The sequence below is a fragment of the Hippoglossus stenolepis genome, chromosome 18 (assembly GCF_022539355.2).
Source record: "Hippoglossus stenolepis isolate QCI-W04-F060 chromosome 18, HSTE1.2, whole genome shotgun sequence".
Taxonomy (NCBI): domain Eukaryota; kingdom Metazoa; phylum Chordata; class Actinopteri; order Pleuronectiformes; family Pleuronectidae; genus Hippoglossus; species Hippoglossus stenolepis.
The window spans coordinates 9360641-9380431 of NC_061500.1; the positions used below are offsets into that span (position 1 = coordinate 9360641).

A 19791-nucleotide genomic window follows, 5' to 3' on the forward strand; every position below is an offset into this window, starting at 1 on the left:
ACCTCTAATCACCTGACGTGCGATGGCCTGATCCCTGTTGTGTTTACACCCCTTTCACACACAGGCTCACATGAGGAGCTGAATGAGGTTCGGCCCATGTCTGAATCTTAATACCACACTCTTGGTTTCAGATTAATGCCCATGCAGTGTTTGCCATTCACACAACACCTGTGTCTGCAGCTGTAGTCCCACACACACTGTTTCAAGACAGGGTGGACATTTTGTATAGACTTTGATTTTTCCTGTGGTCGTGGTGGGGTAGAGGTTTTGTAGTTCAAGGAGGCTGGTTGTGAGTTTCTGCCTTATACTTTCATCCTTGCAATTAATCTAAGTATGTAGAATTTGTCCCCTTTTACAAAGTGGTGTTAAAACTGTCGGACCTCACACTTGTTTTACACTTGACCTATTTTCTTTTTCTTTTTTTGTGTCTGTTGTATATATTGTTGTGGATTAGGATTAACATTCCATGTAGCAAATAGAATGGTACTTAGAGCAGATACCTCCACCAAGGCCCAACAGTCCCCTTCGATTCAATCAAGCTGCACCAACTTGCACTTATAATATATCCTCTAAACATGCCGGATTTTTTAAATCAAGATCAATAAATTATTCCCTGAAAATGTCGTAACCTCCTTGGCGGTAGCTAGAATATAAAGAAAAAACTGGTTTTGTTCAGGGGGTAATATCTGTTTTAAAAAACCTGACAGAATTTCTGATAAATTTAATTCAATAACTTATTTTCTAAACAAATTAAACAAAAATCTGAATATTTATTTTTAAATAGATGTTCACCTACAATGAATTTCCTTTGGTGTTTGGTGCATAACAAACATAGTGAAAATAAAGATAGGGAGGAAAAGTACTGCAACACAGAGAGAACTAAGAGCAATAGGTGAACAAAATACGATCAAATTAAATATATATATATGAAGAAAAATTATGCATATGTCACATAATGCCGAGCTTTTCACACCGAAGCTAAGCAGTGTTGGGACACACACACACACACACCCACACACACACACACACACACACACACACACACACACACACACACACACACACACACACACACACACACACACACACACACACCACGGTGTTGCTGAGCCAGGATGGATAACATGCATCGATTCGCTCATGCCAACCATTAACACACCTCTTGTTCTGTGTTTTGTTTGGTTCCTTCTCGCAGTGCATCATTCCACCCTGAGCGGGGACTTGCTCGCCCTTCGCAGGATTTCATACCAGATGGTCTCACCAGAGTAAATGTTCCTGTCCCCTGTAAGTTTATTCTCTTTAGATCTGATCGTGGTGTCTGAGTGTCCCTCTTGGCATGCTGTGTGTTTGTGTGCCTGTGGCAACAGTTCATAAGGCTTCCCCACACCTCATTCAACCCCTATACTCACACATCCATGGCCCTGGTTCACCCCCTTTATCGTCTATTCTGCTCTCTGTGTTTGAGTGATGTGAGAATCTGTAGTGTGTGTGCATGTGTGTGTGTGTGTGTGTGAGAGAAAGAGAGGGAGGCTGTGTGTGGATTCAGAGAGACTCAGCTGTTCCCTCTGTAGTGGAGCGGTCATAGAGAGGGCCGGACAAATAACACACTGAGAGGGCAACTGAGTAACACCCTCCTCCTCCCCCCTTCTCTTCTCCCCCCCCCTCTCCTTCTCCCTCCATGTCTGTCTCTCCCAGGCTGTCAGTGTGGAGTAGTGCTGGAGGCTGCGGGGCGGCTGTGTGCTGTGTGAAGTTCCTACGAGTGCAGCGGAGTGGCAGTCGCTGACAGAGACACACTTGTACAGAAGGAGGAGAGGACTGGCGCTCTTTTTTTCACAGGAGGATATATAGATATATGTATATATATATGTATATATATATATAAATTAAAAAAGAAAAAACGCAGTCTCACCCCTTTGCTGCCCTGCACGGTTGCGTCGGTTGTGGCAGCACCTCTGGGATTGGAAGGAGGCGGGCTGCTGCTGCTGCTGCTGCTGGCGTGATGGTGGTGGTGGCGTGGTCGCCCCGGGAGCGGGCCTGGCAGGCTGTTCTCCTGGTGACTGGACTGGCATCTCTGAGCCGTGGGTCTGATGGTGAGTACCGTGCTGGACTCTGTGTGTTTGGATGCTTGTGCTGTCGCACTTCCTACATGTTCCAAGTCACTGTGGGACTGATGAAGCTGAGGCCTCCTTGTGATTGTTTGTCCTTTATTGGCTAAACTGTGTGAAATAATTCTGCAAGCAGCAAATTGAAGAGATTGAATCTGTTTCTTTTTTATTTTGGTATTTTGCTTCATAGATTTCTATAGTTATGCTTAAAGCTGGGAGACCGATTTTGTTGTTAGTAAGGTGACAGGTTGGTTTGCTCTTGCTGTGATGTTGTCTATTTCTTGCCCTGTGGTATTTATGATGAGCAAAACGCTATAATCACCTCCACAGGGGCCACCATGAGAACGGGCGTGCATTTATCTGCCCCGTCCTCTCCCTTCCCCAACTCCCCCGTGACACCCCCGCCAAACCCCTCCGCTCGTGTTTTGAATTGTTTGAAGATGTCCAAGATGGACAGCCAGTTGTCTTTTTACGATGAATGCCGACAGTGTCGCGGTGCCCCCCGTCAGGTTGTGACAGGCTGGGAGGGCCGGCGAGCTCCCAGCCTCACTGAAGATGACACTCGTGCATTTGTTGTTTCTGGTCAGAAAAAGTAGAGAGAGAGAGAGAGTTTGTTGATGGAATAATGTTGTCACTCTGCTTTTGGCTCTTTCTGTTGTTTCTATGTACACATATTAAAATGGCTCAATTGTCTTCACACTTCAATTTACCTGTTTACAAAACATTTATCATTATTTGTCTTATGCGATACCAAAGAGAATATCTTTTGGTACTGGACTCTTATTTTGTTGATTTCCCGTCAGGCTTCTTTTTTTTTTTTTTTTACAATTTTGACACACTCACACACACAGTGAGTGTGTGGTGTGTATATACCTATTGGAAAATTTCAGCTAACACTTACTGGATTTCCCTTTAAATGATTAATGGCGTGTCAGTTCTTTAGGGACCTATCTGTGCTCTTCTAGTCTCCTCTTTGTATTCCTTCGTCAGAATGAACTCAGGGTGTGTGACGCACATTGTGATGTTCACAATGTGCGTCATGTGTGTTTGCATTTGATGTAGATTCATCAAACTTCTGGTAAAATGCAAAAAAGTTCTTACATCCAATTCTACACCAGAGTGAATTAAACAACGATCTGATTGGGAAAAAAGCCGCTAAATATAATCAACTTCACGCCGAAACACAAACCGCTTCAGATTTTAATCCGGCTACAAAGAAAATTCTTGACCGAAATTGTGTCAAAAGTAAAGAGCAGCTGTGAAATCCCTTCCTGACTGAGGGGCTCAGAGCTCGCTGCAACTTTCACACTCGGTCATGAAATACCTCGGCCGCTGGATGAATGTTTCCTCAGAGAATTTCCTTTACACGTATCTGTGCGGACTGAGCGAGGTGTTTAATTTCTCATCCAATATTAGTCCAGAGGGTTTGACCGTTTGGCAGGGCTGTGGGAAGATGGAGTGAAATTCAGACGGAGGAGTTTTTCGTTCTTCCAACTGTCTGACTCTGAGCTGACAAGAGGCCAAAGTCTCTGCTCGCTGCTGTCACTGCAGGACTGATGAATAGGAGGTGAGATGAAGCTGTGAGCGCTCTCGGACAGATTTCCTTCTACAAAGCCTTTTCAGCATTGTTGGAAAGGCTCAGTCAATAATTCAACCACCAGTTGCCTTTTCTGTTTCTTCTGCGATCTGATCTTTGAGAGGTCGCCCGCAATGAGGAAAACATGTGGGAGGTTGCTCGTAAATCTTAGTGGCCCGCTCGGTTTGCCACCTGTTTCGGGCTGGTGAGGTTCACAGGGAATAGATTGACCCACAGCCTTGTTCCTTTAGTCGCAGACCATTCAAAACAAATCAGTCAAGTTATAACAGTTACACCTTTTTTATTTATATATTGGTTATGGCTTATTTCCTCCATCAACCTTTTGGATTGGCTGTCTCATGTTTGTACCATAAAACCACAGAGTGACCCTGAAAACCCCACATGTCTGTGTCATAACAGCAACCAGTCCATAGAGAGTAATGAATCTTTTTAGGTTTCGTGAGAACAAGAGATGCCACCCCTATCTACTTATAATGAAAAAATGAATGATGTCAAATGTGGAGAATTCAGAGAACAATCATAAAACCGCCCCCCTGGTCTCTCCTAGACTTTCTGAGGGGTCGTTATCCAAGTGTTTTCATTCAGAGCAATCTCCAAATACCTGAAAATGTCAGTGTGTCTCTGTTGGAACGTTCAGAGGAGGTTCTGTCTTTATCAACAGCCGTTTCTTTTCTGGAGCTTCAGTTGAGCTAATACTAAACTTCTAACGATCTTTTCTCGTATGAATTTGGGATAATTTTTATGTTCTTTAGAGGTTATTTTATTGGTACTTTAAATGAAATGTGTTTTATTTTATTAAGAACTTGTTTTTTGTTTTTAGATTATGGGAATAATTTAAGTTGAGCTTCAAATCTTTCAGATTTTAAAAGGAGATGTGACCTATTTGGGCTCCTCGTTGGTGGTTGATGTGATTAGCATTGTGTTTTATTTTATCTTTATTCAATCAGGCAGTCTCATCGAGATTTCAAATCTCTTTTTCAAAGGAGACCTGAGAACAGAGACATTCACAATCAGCAAAGTTGAAACAGTTATAAAATAAAAGCAACACAACAAGGACTTAATGCCTGAACCCAGCTCTGCCAACATTAGTGTGAGTGTAGGGGATCTGAGGTGATGTAGTTACTGGATTGTGTACGATAGTGACTAGTTTTAAATAAGAGAAGAGAAGTGATGTAGTTTGGAAGCTTCTACAGAGCTTTACAAAATAAGGTGACTGTTTCTTCTTGAGTGTAAATGCCTCCATTATTATTCCTGGTTGTAAGAACCCTATTTATCCACACACTTCCAGTTGGCAGGAATACACAGAAAGAGTTTTGTACCTCACGCTCTTTGAACGACATCTGTGGAGTGTTGTGGAATAAGGGCAGGGTCGTGTGAGTGTGGTGTCGCAGCGGAGCAACGGTACAAAGCGGGCAGCGGTCCGGGCTCCTCCAGCCCTCTGTGCACTGCTTCCTGTCAGGATGTGGATACGGTTCCTCGACACAGAATTTGATCCCCAGGCAGATGTGCTGCTCCAGTGGTCAGGCCTGGGAGCGTTTGGCCCCGTGTGTCTGTGTGCGTTTGTGCAATAGTTGTGTTCGTGTGCACCGCATGAGTGCGTCTGCCTGGTGAGCTTTGGGAGATCAGAGGGAGAAATAAAGAGTCCGTAGAGGGCAAATGTCGTCTAGTTCAAGTATTCTGTGAAAAATGAAGGAAAGGTTCAATGTTTTAGGGAAATGAGCTCATGCGTTTCCTCGCTATGAGTTATTGTAGCTGAGAAGATTGAAAAATAATGTGTTTCTTAGTGAACTTACGAGAGGTGGTGGTAGGTGGAGTTTGTTGTGTTTGTTGTTGAAGCCATTATCTGCCGCTCATATTACAATACGAGAGTGGTATTGATCATCCCCTCGAAACCTTTTGCGAGAACGTGAATAAACGTCAAACTTATTCCTTTCACAATTTAAGTTTTTTTGTCGAGTGCAAGCGATTCTTAAACGTCTGCTCGTACGTTTCACAGAGACCTTGAATGACCTTGAGTCAAAACAGAAGCTCCAATCCTCCGAGTAACATCGGGACATATTATGCTCTCTCAACTATCTGTAATGGAGCCCTGCATTACTGTGTGGCTTGTGGCTTTTTTCCAGTAAATCCAGACCACATGCATTGATAGTGGAGCAGTGAGATGCATTGGTGGGAAATGTAGAGGGAAACAAAACAAAAAATCTCTCCCTGACAAGTGCAGATTTCAAGTCCAAAGGAGTAAATAAGAGAAGATTGCATTTAGGCAGTTTGTTGGAAAAAGAGGAAAAACACATGCACAAAGTCACACGGTGATCGAAAGCCTTGGTTTTATAGCACGCCAGCTTCTACACCTGTTGTGTGTCCGTCAGTGTGTGTATCAGAAGAAATGTACAGAGAATTATCCAGCTCTGCTTTCTGTAGAGTAATATCATGCATGTGTTGTAGTGTATTAAACGTGGATATAACACTTTCACGCATGAATCTCACATCTACAAATATCCCTGAGAAGTGTATACTGTTTTTAATGGAAATCCAAGCCAATGGTTCAGAGAATTATCTTCCACAATCATTGTTTTCATTACTTCCCTTTCAAGATCATTCATTCCCAAGCTTCTCTGTGACATATCACAAGACTACGAGTAAATCTCTGTACGCAAAACCTTTTTCCTCTGTGATAGAAGTGTGCGTGTGTTACTCTCTGTTCTCGGCATTTCTCGATATAAAGCAAACGTCGGGTTGTCTCCGTCTGCGTATGCGTCTGTCTGAGTTAGAGTATTTTGTTGTGGATATAGCAGCTCTCTGCTGTATTCGCACCCGTGTGTAACGTTTTCTCTGTGACAGTGGAGCTAGTTTTTCTCAGCACGACCCTGGAGAACCGTGAGGAGCTGGCTGCAGAAGCAGGCCTTCCTCTGTGACTGTGGTGTGGTGTTTTGTTTTTGCTGCGGGTGGTGGGAGCCTCGGAGTGACCATCTCATTCCTCCAACAAAGAGGCGGCCTGGTCACGCCTGGCAAACGCGGAACAGGTTGTTGGAAGCGGAGGACCCGATGTCGGTGCGGCGATGGAGGAGCGAGCGAGGAATGCGCCCCTCAGACACATTCTTGCGCCCGTGCATGTGCACATGTGCGAGTGGTTCGTGTGGCAGGGGCCTTTGAAGCATGTAGGGGGTTAAGAGGGATGATGGTGGGGTGGCAGGGTGGAGGAGGATGTATGGCCCCTCTGCAGGTTGGTTGTGACCCCTCCAGGGTCAGAGTGCACTCGGGAGACACCGGGGAAGATGTCTCCTTTGAGGGAGTGATTTATCACGGCCACCTGGAGAAACTTATCTCCCTTCTCTCTCATGTCTGCCCGTGATAAAGAGTCTGTGTGAACGTCTCGGCTCAGAGATTAAATAGTGTGAAATCAGGGCTTGTGAAACAACTGTGTTAATCGGAACATTTTAAACAACTTTTTTTTTTCCAGTTTGATGGAAATGAAATTCCCCTGTCAACATTTCTCTCTAATCTCATTACTGGTAACAGCAGTAATTCTATCTTGCATTGATTTCCATTTATCTCCTGATGGAAAAATAAAAGCCATTATTATAACAGTGTTTTTATTGATCGCCTGCGTCTTTCCAGTGAAGAACAACTTTAGTTACATTCAAGGGAGGCTTCCCACACATCTGTGCCCTGAAATGCCCAACACTTGACTCATCACTGTCTGCTGTGGTGTGACCAGCTACTGTCAAACATCTCCTCTCCCTCTTCCTCCCTTTTGCTGATGGGGACAAGCTCCGCAAGTTCAGTAAAAAGTTTTGTTAATGTAACTTTTAAGTGTGTGTGTGTTTGTAGTATTGTGTCAGCGTGTAATACACTGATTCTCAGTGTGTGTGTGTGTGTGTGTGTGTGTGTGTGTGTGTTATAGGTTGAGGAGCAGCCTGTGGAATGTGTGGGGGATGCAGATCAGATTTCGGGGTGACCTTGAGTGTGCCCTGTAGCTGACACAGCAAGTCTGTTTGGTGTGTGTGTGTGTGTTTGTGTAAGTTAGACAAAGAGACAGGAAAAACAAAGTGTGTACAATAATACATACATGTGTGTGACAGATAATGGACTTGTGTGATGTATTTATAATGATAAAAAGGTTTTTTCTTATATCCCCACATTATTAATTGAGGTCTACTGGTTGTATTAGGTCTTTTTGGTTCTTATCAATGCGGTGAAGAAAAACACAGATCTGTTAGAACTTAACGAACACAGATGGCCTTTCCCTCAAGACTCCCGCTAACTTTACATCCTTCGGCCTCTTTAATAGTCTGTTGGACACAGTGAGTCTGTAGTCAACCTGCTTTTATGAACCAAGCATGACAAACTCAATCCACACACACACTTAGTTTTCTCTGACTACAGCACAGTCTTGATGTCAGAGAGGGAAAACCACAAACTGCGCATTCACAACACAATTCATCCACAGACATTTAAAAAATTCTTTTAGTTATTGTACAAAGTTGTGTACATCATTGCTACTGTACGTGAAAGTTGGGCACTGAGCAAATAAACCAAAAAGTAAATAAATAAAACTCTCTTTCATCCTTTTAATACTATCGTAAACCTGCTGTTTAGAGGATATAATCAATCTTTTCTTCATCTAATTCTGGCTATAAATATTTTTTGGGGTTGTAGTTTTATGTTATAATAGATACAATTATTTTACTCCAAACAAAGTTTCTTTTGTAGTTGTAGTTTGAGTTTAAAACCAGCGTGCCGTCTCCACTGCTCTACAAACGTGTGACACTTTCACCAATCTTTGCGTTGGAGGTAGATATTAAATATGTGTCATGTGTCGATTGTGAAAGATTTGTCAACCACAGTTTGTGGTGTAGCCATATCACTTTTTTATTTCCTCCACCAAAGGAGGTGGTGTTTTTGCCAGCATTTGTTTGTTTGACCATTCGCGGCACACTGCATCAGGTTGGAACCTATCAAAATGTTGGTGCAAATCCACATCAGAGGATGATGCAGGATTTGGGGAGTTTTAATTTCACTTTCTTTAACTTTGTGAGAAATGGGCATTTTTCTACATTTTCCTTGATTTCTCAGAGAATTATTCATGGCTCTTAATGAAATCAGGCATGTTTAGGTGACTGTGAGTGTTCACAATCTAAAAGTTGTTCTAGGTTGATTTTTTAATATAGCTGTCAATTAAATTAGTTCACATTGGAAGACGAAGGCAGTACTTCTGACAGATTTTAGTGTTCAGTGTGACGTCTCTATGAGGCTGCAGCTCATACGCCCGGTCCTCTCCTGCTCTGATCCCTGAAGCTGGACCCTCTGTCTCCTCACATCAGGTTTTTCTCTTACGCTTCTCTCTTCTCTCTGAGTTGACCTGCATCTGTCTTCTTTGCTCACTCGCTGCCTTTGAAAAAGAAAAACCAAACAGAGCCGAGCTGATTCGGACGGAGTGTATCTGAGAGACTGACGAGTTCATGTAACATTCCTGCCTTGTGTTTTTTTAGGCACACTTGCAGAGCAGATGTGATAGACGAACCAAGGCCGCTGTGAGGGAGGATCAGAACACCTCCACAAACTTCCCCTCTGACAGAGACAGTCGTAGATTAGGCTGGAAGGACACGGAGTACCACTTAAAGAATAGCCAGTCTGTGTTCAACACCTTTGATTCAGCCTTTTGATCGCAGCTGGAGATTTGGGTGTGTTCCTTTTTCCAATGGCTAGTTGCATAAACAGCTTAGGTCCACTTGTAAATGCTATAATGAAACCCCAAACTTGCCTTTTTATACGATAAAGGATATGATTTCAGTGATTTGAGTATTTCTACCTCAACGCTGCTGTAAACAAACGCCAGCCTGAAAAACAAGAGAATCTCACAGCCAGGGTTTGTTGTGATGTCACAAACCTAAGAAACCAATCCTGTCAGCTTGTGGGTGGGGCCCCCTGCAGGTGGAGCTGTGAGAGTGACATTTTAGCCATTTTAAGGCCACGAGGGGAATTTTCTTCATGATAAACCTTGTGAATATGTTATGGTGGTTGTGGCACAGGAGGTAGAGCAGGTTGTTCACTAACCAGAAGGTCAGTGGTTGGATCCCTGTCTGGAAAGTGTTGCACGTATAGTTGTACTTTATGAAAGAGTGGCAGAACTGTACTGTGAAGCACTTCGAGTGGTTGTTAAGACTAGATAAGTGCTAAATAAATATGGACCATTATCCACTTTAGGGGGTGTAAAAGCTGCTGGAGTGGGACTTTAAAGTCTTGGTTAAAGTTGCGTGGGATCGTCACGGTCATGCAGTAAGAAAATGGCTCGGTCAGTTGTCCACTTGTTATTGTAATATAGGGAGCAGAGGAAGAAAGGAAGAGAGATGGAATGGGAATCAGACAGATGGGGAGAGGAAGACGTCCATCTCATGTGGCACAACACTGTTCAGCTATATCTGACCACAGAGGCCTTCAGGGACGAGCTGCTGTCAGATCAGATTTTATTCCCTACTGGTAACACAGTGTGAACCTTCAGTCACTTCATGATGAATGTTTTAAAATCCCATCTGATGTCTACTTACACAGCGGCTTCTGAATCAAAATATACTGTAATTTTACTATTCTGGAAGATAAACAATGTACTTGATCAAAACTGGATCAGATTTTTACATGAAATCCATTTATGAATGTGTTTTGGTTAATTTCCCTGTTTATTTACTTGACTGTAATAACATAAACTGTTGTCCGCCTTTTTTCCCCCTCAAACTCCACATTCAATTCAGTCACATTAACTACAAAATTAAAGTAATAACTACAAAATACCTAAATACAAAAGCACAACCTTGGATTTTTGACAGCGGCAGAAGTTGACACTTTTAAAGACATGGCAAGTCCAGAGCAATAATATTTAATCTTCTCTTAGTTTATGTGAATACATCTGTATCGTATCACTTCACTTGGCCCGACTCCAATGGAAACATTATCCTCCTCTGAGAAGATATACCCAGTACTAAAGACTCACCTACATCCAGTTAGCAGTAACTTATACACTCGTAATGAGCTTTCTGGCTGTGCCTGTCACCAAATAAGGGATTTCTGTCATCATATGTGAGACAGGAGGGATGGGAATCATCACTACTGTGCAGATTTAGAGGTGGAAGGTAAACAAGGATTACTAACAAGTTATAGTAGACCTCTACTAGACAAGTAGTTTTATCAACATTTTAATATTTTAGGTTGATTTTCAGCTCAGTTGACTGTAATGATAAATATAAATAATGTTGTCAATGGAGGTTTTTGAATTTTTCTGTCTATACAGAATATGATGAATAGATGATTTTGAATATTGCAGCAATGTACTTCAGGCTACTGCACAGTGTAAATCAAAATCAAATAGCACTTGTAGACACACGCACACGCACACGCACACACACACACACACACACACACACACACACACACACACACACACACACACACACACACACACACGCAGCACAAAGAGTTCTCTCTGTGTTTCTCTGGTTCCAGACTGGTACATTGATTCCAGTCCAGGACAGCAGGGTTGCTTTCAGCACCACATTTTCACACTTTCAGTGGATTGCATTGCCATGGTAACAGTGCCAAGGCAGGCTGAACTGATTCATTTTTATATATATATATATATATAATGTATATATTTCAAAACACCCATTCAGAATGAGCTGAAATGTTGTTTGGATCTTTTGATTTATTCAATCTTTAATTTTCCTGAGGTATGTGTACTTATGTTTTACTGCTCCGGCCTCACTTGAACCAGTGGAGTGTCCAGATGTTTGGGTTCTGCCCTTCAGCTAAACCCACTCTCCCTCTCTCTCCCTCTCTCTCCCTCTCTCTCTCTCTGCTCAGCCAACATGTTGGACACCATGCTTCTGAAGAACGGATGGAAGGGGGGGTCGGAGCGAAAGGCGGAGGAGAGCAGCAGCAGCAGCACGGCCACTGTTTCAGCTCAGAACATGCTCTGGTGCTACTGCAACCACCTCTGCCCAGAAAACTCCGTCAACAACACCTGCATGTACGATGAAGCGAATAAATATAGCACCGTAAAAATAACTGTCTCCATCAAAGCTGTTAAAACACAACACAGCCTCTAATTACCTGATCGGAGGAGCACCGGTGTTTACCTGGGCTTCCTCCATCAGGCACCTGCATTAGACACTTACACTGGAGAGCTTCATATTCAAAGTGTATACACTACAAGTGTTCTATGTTACAGGAATGTAGGTGCATATGATACATATATTAATATTCTATCATTATATTACCATCAATGGTAATTATTTTAAAATGTGTATAAATATATATACATATTAGGTGACATGTTCAAATAGTTTTTCACACTTTAAACGTCCCAAACTCTCCAATGTGCAATGATAAAAAAGTTTGAGTCAGGAAGATTTTTTGTTATAAGTGACTGAAATGATTGATTCGTTCAAAAATCCATTCACTGATTAATCCTCACAGCAATATCTGGATGCATTTTGTTAAACCTTGATTCATTAAAGTCAAAAATAATTAATTCAGTTTCAGTTCTTGACTATTTGCAGTTATTTTTTAGATTTTAAAATTATTTAGTCTCAATAAGTTGACTTTGTTCTGGAATCAGATTCAATAAAATACAATTCAGCCCCAACCCCAACAGCCATAGTGACGGATACAATGTTTGTGTTTTTGCAGCACCAACGGTTTCTGCTTCACCATGGTGGAGGAGGAGGAGGGGGGAGTGGCTGTACTCACCTCAGGTTGTTTAGGACTCGCTGGTTCTGAGTTCCAGTGTCGGGTAAGTCGGCTCTGTGTGTATTTCTTACAGTGTGTTTCTTACTGAATGAAAAGTTACACATGCCGCTGTGTGTGTGATTGTGTGTGTGTGTCCTCCTTCATGAACCATTACGTCTTTATGAGTTTTCCTTGACCGACTGCAACTATTTACGAGATCTGTTTAAACCATACTTGTCAAACCTGCCATCTTTACACCCAGTGGAGAAACCTCTGGTTTATCGTTAAACGCTCTCATGAGTGTGGCTGTAAATATTTGTTACGCTTGTGTCTTCATTAGTGTGTGGAAAAGCATGAGGTTTACACTCATGTGTGTGTGTGTGTGTGTTTGTGTGTCAGGACACGTGGAATGCTCGTTCCAGGAGAGCTCTGGAGTGCTGCACCGATCAGGACTACTGCAACCGAGATTTGCATCCCACTCTTCCTCCGATCGTGACGTCAGGTGAGACACGAGGACACAGACACGCACGTTTGTTCACTCGCTGAAGTCCTGCGCCGCTCCCGAAGTGTGAGTGGCTTTTAGAACGGGCTAATTCCGGCCGAGCTGGGCGATGATGGGTAGTGACAGTTTAAACTGTTACAAACCACAGTGTGGTGCTGGACTAAAGTGGCACATGCTGCTCGAGGGGGAGAGAGAGAGAGAGAGAGAGAGAGAGAGAGAGAGAGAGAGAGAGAGAGAGAGAGGCAGGTGAAACAGAGCCTGCAGGCTTGGCTTGTTCTCTCACCCTCTAATGAAAAGGACAGCCTCTCCCCAGGGCCTGCTTGAGTTTCTTGCCCCGGTACGGATGTGAGATATCTGTCCATCTGTCCCTCTGGAGCACACACACACACACACACACACACACACACACACACACACACACACACACACACACACACACACACACACACACACACACACACATTCCCTATCTCTCTTGCTCCCAGTCTCTGTCACACTGACTCACCATTACACTTTTACACAGCCTCACTTACTTCATTATGACCTTCAAGCAAACTGCAATAAACTGATTTGTCAAGTGAGTTGGACAGAGAAAGATAAAGGATTCCGCTGTTTTTCTCCAACTTGGACGCAAACTGACAATTGGGTGCGGACATTTTCCGGAGTTTGCTTCTCACAGATGTAGAACGCAGCAGAAGATTGTCCGAGTCAGACGCATTCACAGCAACTGGAACATTACCAGAGCATTCAGGCGAGGGGTAGCAGGCGAGTTAGAAAGAGTCACCTTTTAGGAATTTCCCAGTTTGGGATCAATAGAGTATATCTATCTATCTATCTTTCTAAATGGGCCTGCAGGGAGCACATAAGACTCTGTTGCCCGCCCAGTTTTTCTTTGTCCACTAGTGCTTCTCCCTGTGTGTGTGTGTGTGTGTGTGTGTGTGTGTGTGTGTGTGTGTGTGTGTGTGTGTGTGTGTGTGTGTGTGTGTGTGTGTGTGTGTGTGTGTGTGTGTGTGTGTGTGTGGTTCTCTGCACACCCCGAAGTATCTCCTGTGCTCATGCGTCCTCTGTGTTTGTGTGTGCGTGTGATTGACGGGAGCACGGCAGAAAGGTTAGAGCCCCAGAGCTGCTTTGGGCCTCGGGGGGGTGGGGGGTGGGGTGGAGGGGGGGCTTCTGCAGCGACGTCAGTGTGACACCCGATATGTGGGATTCAGGAAGGGGATGTGATCGATCACACGCTGGGACAAGAGGGTGCAGGGTTAGAGGGAGGAAGGGGAAAAGGAGCTTGTCCCTGCCAATGAAAATTAGAAATCTGGTAACAGTGAACAAACGACCGTCACCGGTTATTCTTCAGTTCTGATTTCACAAGACTTTCCTTCTCGTTCAGACCAGGATCATTCATGTTGAGGAAAGATTAAATAATCACTGTTTTTCTTTTTTTTAGATTATGTGGACAGCAGCATCCAGTACATGGCTCTGTTCATTTCCATCACAGTCTGCACCATCATCCTCGGCCTCTGCCTCGTCTTCTTCTACTTCAGGTGAGAACCTTGACGACTTCCTGAACCTCGTCAACAAATCTACCCTCCCTGACGTGCACTTAACATTTGCGTCCCTTCTCTGTGGCAGATATAAGCGGCAGGAGTCACAGCCGCGCTACAGCATCGACCTGGAGCAGGAAGAGACCTACATCCCCCCCGGGGAGTCTCTCAAAGATCTCATAGAGCATTCCAGGAGCACAGGGTCTGGCTCAGGGTCAGGACTCCCTCTACTGGTAAGAAGAGAGCGATGCACGTGTGCCTCAACACCTTAAAGGACCAGTGTGTGGTATCTAGTGACATCTAGTGCTGAGGTTGTGGATTGCAACCAACTGAAAACCCACTAACTCTTCCCTTTCCAAACATAAAGGAAAACTTACAGCCAGTGTTTATTTGTCCATTCTCAATATCATCATATATCACACTCTGTTGGCTCAGTGCAATGAAAGACAAAATATAGAAGGTTAACAAAGTGATTGGAATTAAGATGTTGTTGTTACCGACAAGATTTAAAAGGGAAATGGCAAATGAAAACTCACACGTGTTTTACCATCATGTGTTGCCAGGTGCAGCGAACCATCGCCAAGCAAATTCAGATGGTGAAGCAGATCGGAAAAGGGCGATACGGAGAGGTGTGGATGGGCAAGTGGAGAGGAGAGAGAGTGGCGGTGAAAGTCTTCTTCACCACAGAGGAAGAGAGCTGGTTCAGAGAGACGGAGATTTATCAGACCTTCCTGATGAGACACGACAACATCCTGGGTAAGAGAAAATGAGCAAAAACACGGACTGACTGAAGTGTTGGTCTGAGTGTGATTGTGTGTGTGTGTGTGTGTGTGTGTGTAGAGTTTAATCAATCTGAACACATGCCTGCATCTCTAAGTCCTCTCACCGCCTCTCTCCGACCCCCAGGATTCATAGCGGCCGACATTAAAGGAACCGGCTCGTGGACTCAGCTCTACCTGATCACCGACTACCACGAGAACGGCTCCTTGTACGACTACCTCAAGTCCAACACGTTAGACGTCAAGTCTCTGCTCAAACTGGCCTACTCCTCCATATCGGGCCTGTGCCACCTGCACACCGAGATCTACGGCACGCAGGGCAAACCGGCCATCGCACACAGGGACCTGAAGAGCAAAAACATCCTGGTGAAAAAGAACGGATCCTGTTGCATAGCAGACCTGGGGCTGGCTGTCAAATTCAACAGGTACAATGTTGCATTTTTAACTATTTAACGTCAAATTAGAGGTATCTCACACATTAATAAAACCATGCAGACGTTTTCTGTTGCTGACTTTTGTTCTTCTCCTCGTCTCAGTGACACTAATGAGGTGGACATCCCTCCCAACCTCCGCGTGGGCACGAAGCGCTACATGCCGCCCGAGGTGTTGGATGAGACGCTGAACAGGAGCTACTTCCAGTCCTTCATAATGGCCGACATGTACAGTTTCGGCCTCATCGTCTGGGAGATGGTGCGACGTTGCATCTCCGGAGGTCAGCGGAAAAACTCTTAAAAGTCTTAATTTTCATTTACACACGATCTTTATGTGTGTAGATGTTTTCCTAATGATCCTGCTGACGCATTTGTGTTTTTTTTTCCTGCAGGCATTGTGGAGGAGTATCAGCTGCCCTATCATGACCTCGTGCCCACTGATCCCTCCTATGAGGACATGAGGGAAGTCGTGTGCATCAAGAAACAAAGACCTTCCTTCGCTAATCGCTGGAGCAGTGATGAGGTATTTTAAATGTTTTTCAATAACAAATCGAGAAATGAATGTACAGTTTGTTATAGTATTCCTATATACTTATGTATTGGTACGCATGTGTCCTCAGTGTCTACGACAGATGGGAAAGCTGATGTCTGAGTGCTGGGCTCACAACCCGGCGTCTCGCCTCACAGCCCTGAGGGTGAAGAAGACCCTGGCGAAGATGTTAGAGTCCCAAGACATCAAGATGTGACAGAGAATCAAGAGAGATGCTCTCATCACCCAGAGACTTGTCACAGCCAGTGGTGCGGCGCCGCTCACACTGGCCAATGGACGAAAGGGAAAAAAAGAGAGAGAGGAGGCTGTGAACGATGGGACAAGCCGACAGGGAACAAGAGTGATGGACGTAATAGTCGACTGGGAGCCCGAAGAATGAGAGGCGGAAGATTGATTATGTCAGGGGGAGATGTGACGTCCCGTTGTCTGAGTAACCTCGGACAAAAGTGTTCAGGTTGTGCTTTCTGTGAAAGCTTGAGTGGTCGTCGGGGTCCGGACGGGGACCCTCGCAGCTGAGGAGCTCGGTACAGAGGCATCTCCTGCTCTGCTCTTCTAAAGCCATATAGCAGTATTCCATGTGCAGTCTTTTGTACCGTCACAGCTGCCTTAATATATGTTGTTTTTGACTGCATGCTGTGATGTCATAGCAATTTCACTGTCAATTCCCTCCATAGTGACCGTCATCCATCCCAGGAAGAGGCTTATTCGTGCCCAGTGACCTCTTTGTCAATTGTGTTATTATTATTATTGCAGAGTAAAACTAAATTAATTATATTATGTATTTTAAAGTACAGTTTATTTCAATATTAAAAGAAGCTCTCTGGGTAAAAAGTGTTACATCACTGATGGATTTGTGATTCTTCCAGCCTCCAGAGCTCAGACTTGGGCCTCCTCCTTCCTCATTGTCTCCTCTATGGTGCCATATTGTAGCATTATATTTTTGTCTGTGTGTGTGTGTGTGTAGAGAGAGTTGTGTAACTTTATCTCAAGCTGTGTACACATTATCATATTTGTAAATGTGTAAAGGATTCTGCAAATGCGTGGTCAAATTTGAAAACGCGTACGGGAATCTGCAAATGTGTATTTTAGGATCCGTTTGTGCATAATCACATTTGTAAACATGGTGATGAGATTTACACACGTGTGGACAAATCTGCAAATGCATGCATGTGTAGATAAATCTTTAAATACAATGTATGTATCTACCATGTTTTTTTCTGATATTCCTGTTTGCATTTATACACGGATATTTGCGGATTATTTTAGAAGTGTACAAATCTGATTCTGCACACACGGATTGAGATACAGTTACACAACTCCCCCCCCCCCCACACACACACAAGTAATACTGCTACAATACTGGCCCTATACACTTCTTTCCACTTTACACAACTCATTTGTAAGTTGATGAGCTGGAATCTATTGATAATTATCACCTTGCCGGATGTTAAACTATGTTTTTGATGATGTGTGTGTACAGAATACGTCCCGTCCACTCTACCACTGCGGCATGTGCCTTATTTAATCTGTACATATGTGATCACGAGAGTGTACGAGTGGACCGGGGGAACATTCCCTAATAAAACGACTGTGTCTCGAAGGCACTCTTGTGTGTCTTAATCTCACAATTCAAACAAAACAGCTGCTGGTGCTTCCTTTCCAATGTTGCATATAAATATAATTTATTATTAGTCTTAAAAATTCTTTCTTACACTTTGTACAGTAACTGGACAGACGAGATGCAAGCAGTTGCGAAGGACATGGTGAGTGCCAGAGACAGACAGGCTACATTCTCACTATTACACATTAATACTCATGAAGCCGAAGGACAACTGGGGAAATGCAAAAGGCTGTAGCCCACTGAGAATGTAAGGATTGTTTCAAAAAAAGATGCAGAGTTTGCATAGACCTTTTTTTTTTTCTTCTTTTTTACGAAAACTGGGACAATCGCCATTAAAAAAAGAAATCAATTAAGACCACTTGGACAATCACGAGTGCTGCTGAATCGAAGGAATGTTGCATTTACAGCTATTTTTTTTTTATGCACAGAGTCAGTGTCGTAATATCGATGGCTTCCGTCATTAATGTACAACCACAGGAATCCAAGTGAAGATCGCCGTTCTCCTTCCGAAACCACACGTGAAGGTGGAAAACGTCTCTTTTTTGAAATGACAGTTGACATTTAGATGATCACCTTGTGTATTAAATTTAATCTCACACACTGTATGTCAAGTTTTTTGGTACAAAGCAGTTGTATTCAGTTGCATTGGTCCTACAAAAATATACTTATTTGATTCCCTCCTCCACAGTTTCCACCTCTCATCTCTGCCTGGTCTCGGTCATGTCACTTGAACAACACACATATCGTCACCGTTAGTCGTGAGTTCGAGTCCGTTTGGGAATGTGATGTTGATTGCCTTCTATTCACGGGTTATAGACTGGTGGAATCTGTCAAATGACCTGATTAAAAAAATTTAAAAAACACACACAACAAAAAAAAATAAAAACAAAGAAAAAAAAAATCAATTTCAACTTAAAGACGATATTTTTAAAGACTTGCAAATAAAACGATGTACACATACTTGAAAATCAATAATTATACATAACGTGAATAATGAATCATGATTAGTTACAACAGCAACACTAAAATGGTAAAAATGGTTACATCATCGACTTCCTTCTGTACATGGAAAATGTGGCTGGCAGGATGAGTCGTTACTGCGAGAGTCCACCAGGGGGTGCTATGATACAGTCAAACATAATGGAATAAAGAAACTTAAAACAAAAAAAAGTGAGGACACTACAAAGTATTCCCTAACAGGCAGCATAAAATACAATAAAAAAAAAAGGATATGTATAAATAGACATATTATTAAATACAATGTTATCACAGAACACATACTCCGCGGAGTTGCTATGGAGACGGGGTTTACGGAGAGTGAGAGATGCTTCGTTTGATCGGAGCCGTTTGCTCTTCGGATCCTTTGACCTCTGCTCGTGTGTCAGAGCGTCGGCCGGGGGCGTCGGCCGGGGGGCGTCGTCCGGACAGCGGATCCCAACGAGACGAGAGCCAAAAATATCAAGTCGTTCTACCAGCGAGAGGAACAGCCAGAGAGAAGTGACTGGCACAGATTCTTGTTTACCCTTCCAAGTTTTTACACCCTTTGTTGCCAATGTTAAACTGGGTCATGGCTGAGTAGACCTAGCTGTTTTTATCTTCTTTGAGTGTACACACACACACAGTGTCTGGGAGCGTGTGCGTGCATTTGACTCTCTCCTGCTTTCGGGCGTCCCCCCCCCACCCTTATTTTCTGTTTATGTCTTCTTCCTCCCTGGAATTTCACAGTCCCTGGTGGGCAGATGTCAGTGCTCAGTCATTGCGGGAAAAAGGCTGTCATGACGTCCCATCTCCTCCAGTACCTGAGCGAGGCGACCGAGATTGCCATCGGGGAAATGCTGGGCTTCCCACAGATCCAGGATCACTCCCGTAGGACTGGATTTGGTGGCGAAGTAGTTGAGATACCTGCAAGAGAGATAGTGACAGAACAGAGATGGATGGGTTAGAAAA

The 19791-nt window shown here is 43.6% G+C and overlaps 2 protein-coding genes across 4 annotated transcripts in view; one reads left to right on the forward strand and one right to left on the reverse strand.

The window, feature by feature from the left end:
• bmpr1bb (bone morphogenetic protein receptor, type IBb) overlaps positions 1-17823 on the forward strand; it is a 47185-nt gene extending 29362 nt beyond the window's left edge. Inside the window, exons 4-15 of the mRNA XM_047344425.1 lie at positions 1196-1284; positions 1696-2090; positions 11557-11722; positions 12385-12487; positions 12823-12925; positions 14367-14463; positions 14552-14696; positions 15027-15219; positions 15370-15667; positions 15779-15954; positions 16066-16196; positions 16294-17823. Of these exons, the coding sequence (XP_047200381.1) occupies positions 2000-2090; positions 11557-11722; positions 12385-12487; positions 12823-12925; positions 14367-14463; positions 14552-14696; positions 15027-15219; positions 15370-15667; positions 15779-15954; positions 16066-16196; positions 16294-16419 (1629 nt within the window). The 5' untranslated portion in view covers positions 1196-1284; positions 1696-1999 and the 3' untranslated portion in view covers positions 16420-17823. The remainder of the gene's footprint in view (positions 1-1195; positions 1285-1695; positions 2091-11556; positions 11723-12384; positions 12488-12822; positions 12926-14366; positions 14464-14551; positions 14697-15026; positions 15220-15369; positions 15668-15778; positions 15955-16065; positions 16197-16293) is intronic.
• Positions 17824-18415: 592 nt separating this feature from the next.
• unc5cb (unc-5 netrin receptor Cb) overlaps positions 18416-19791 on the reverse strand; it is a 120650-nt gene continuing 119274 nt past the window's right edge. For all 3 annotated transcript variants that reach the window (XM_035184519.2, XM_035184517.2, XM_035184516.2), the window contains one exon: positions 18416-19746. In XM_035184519.2, the coding sequence (XP_035040410.1) occupies positions 19587-19746 (160 nt within the window). In that variant the 3' untranslated portion in view covers positions 18416-19586. The remainder of the gene's footprint in view (positions 19747-19791) is intronic.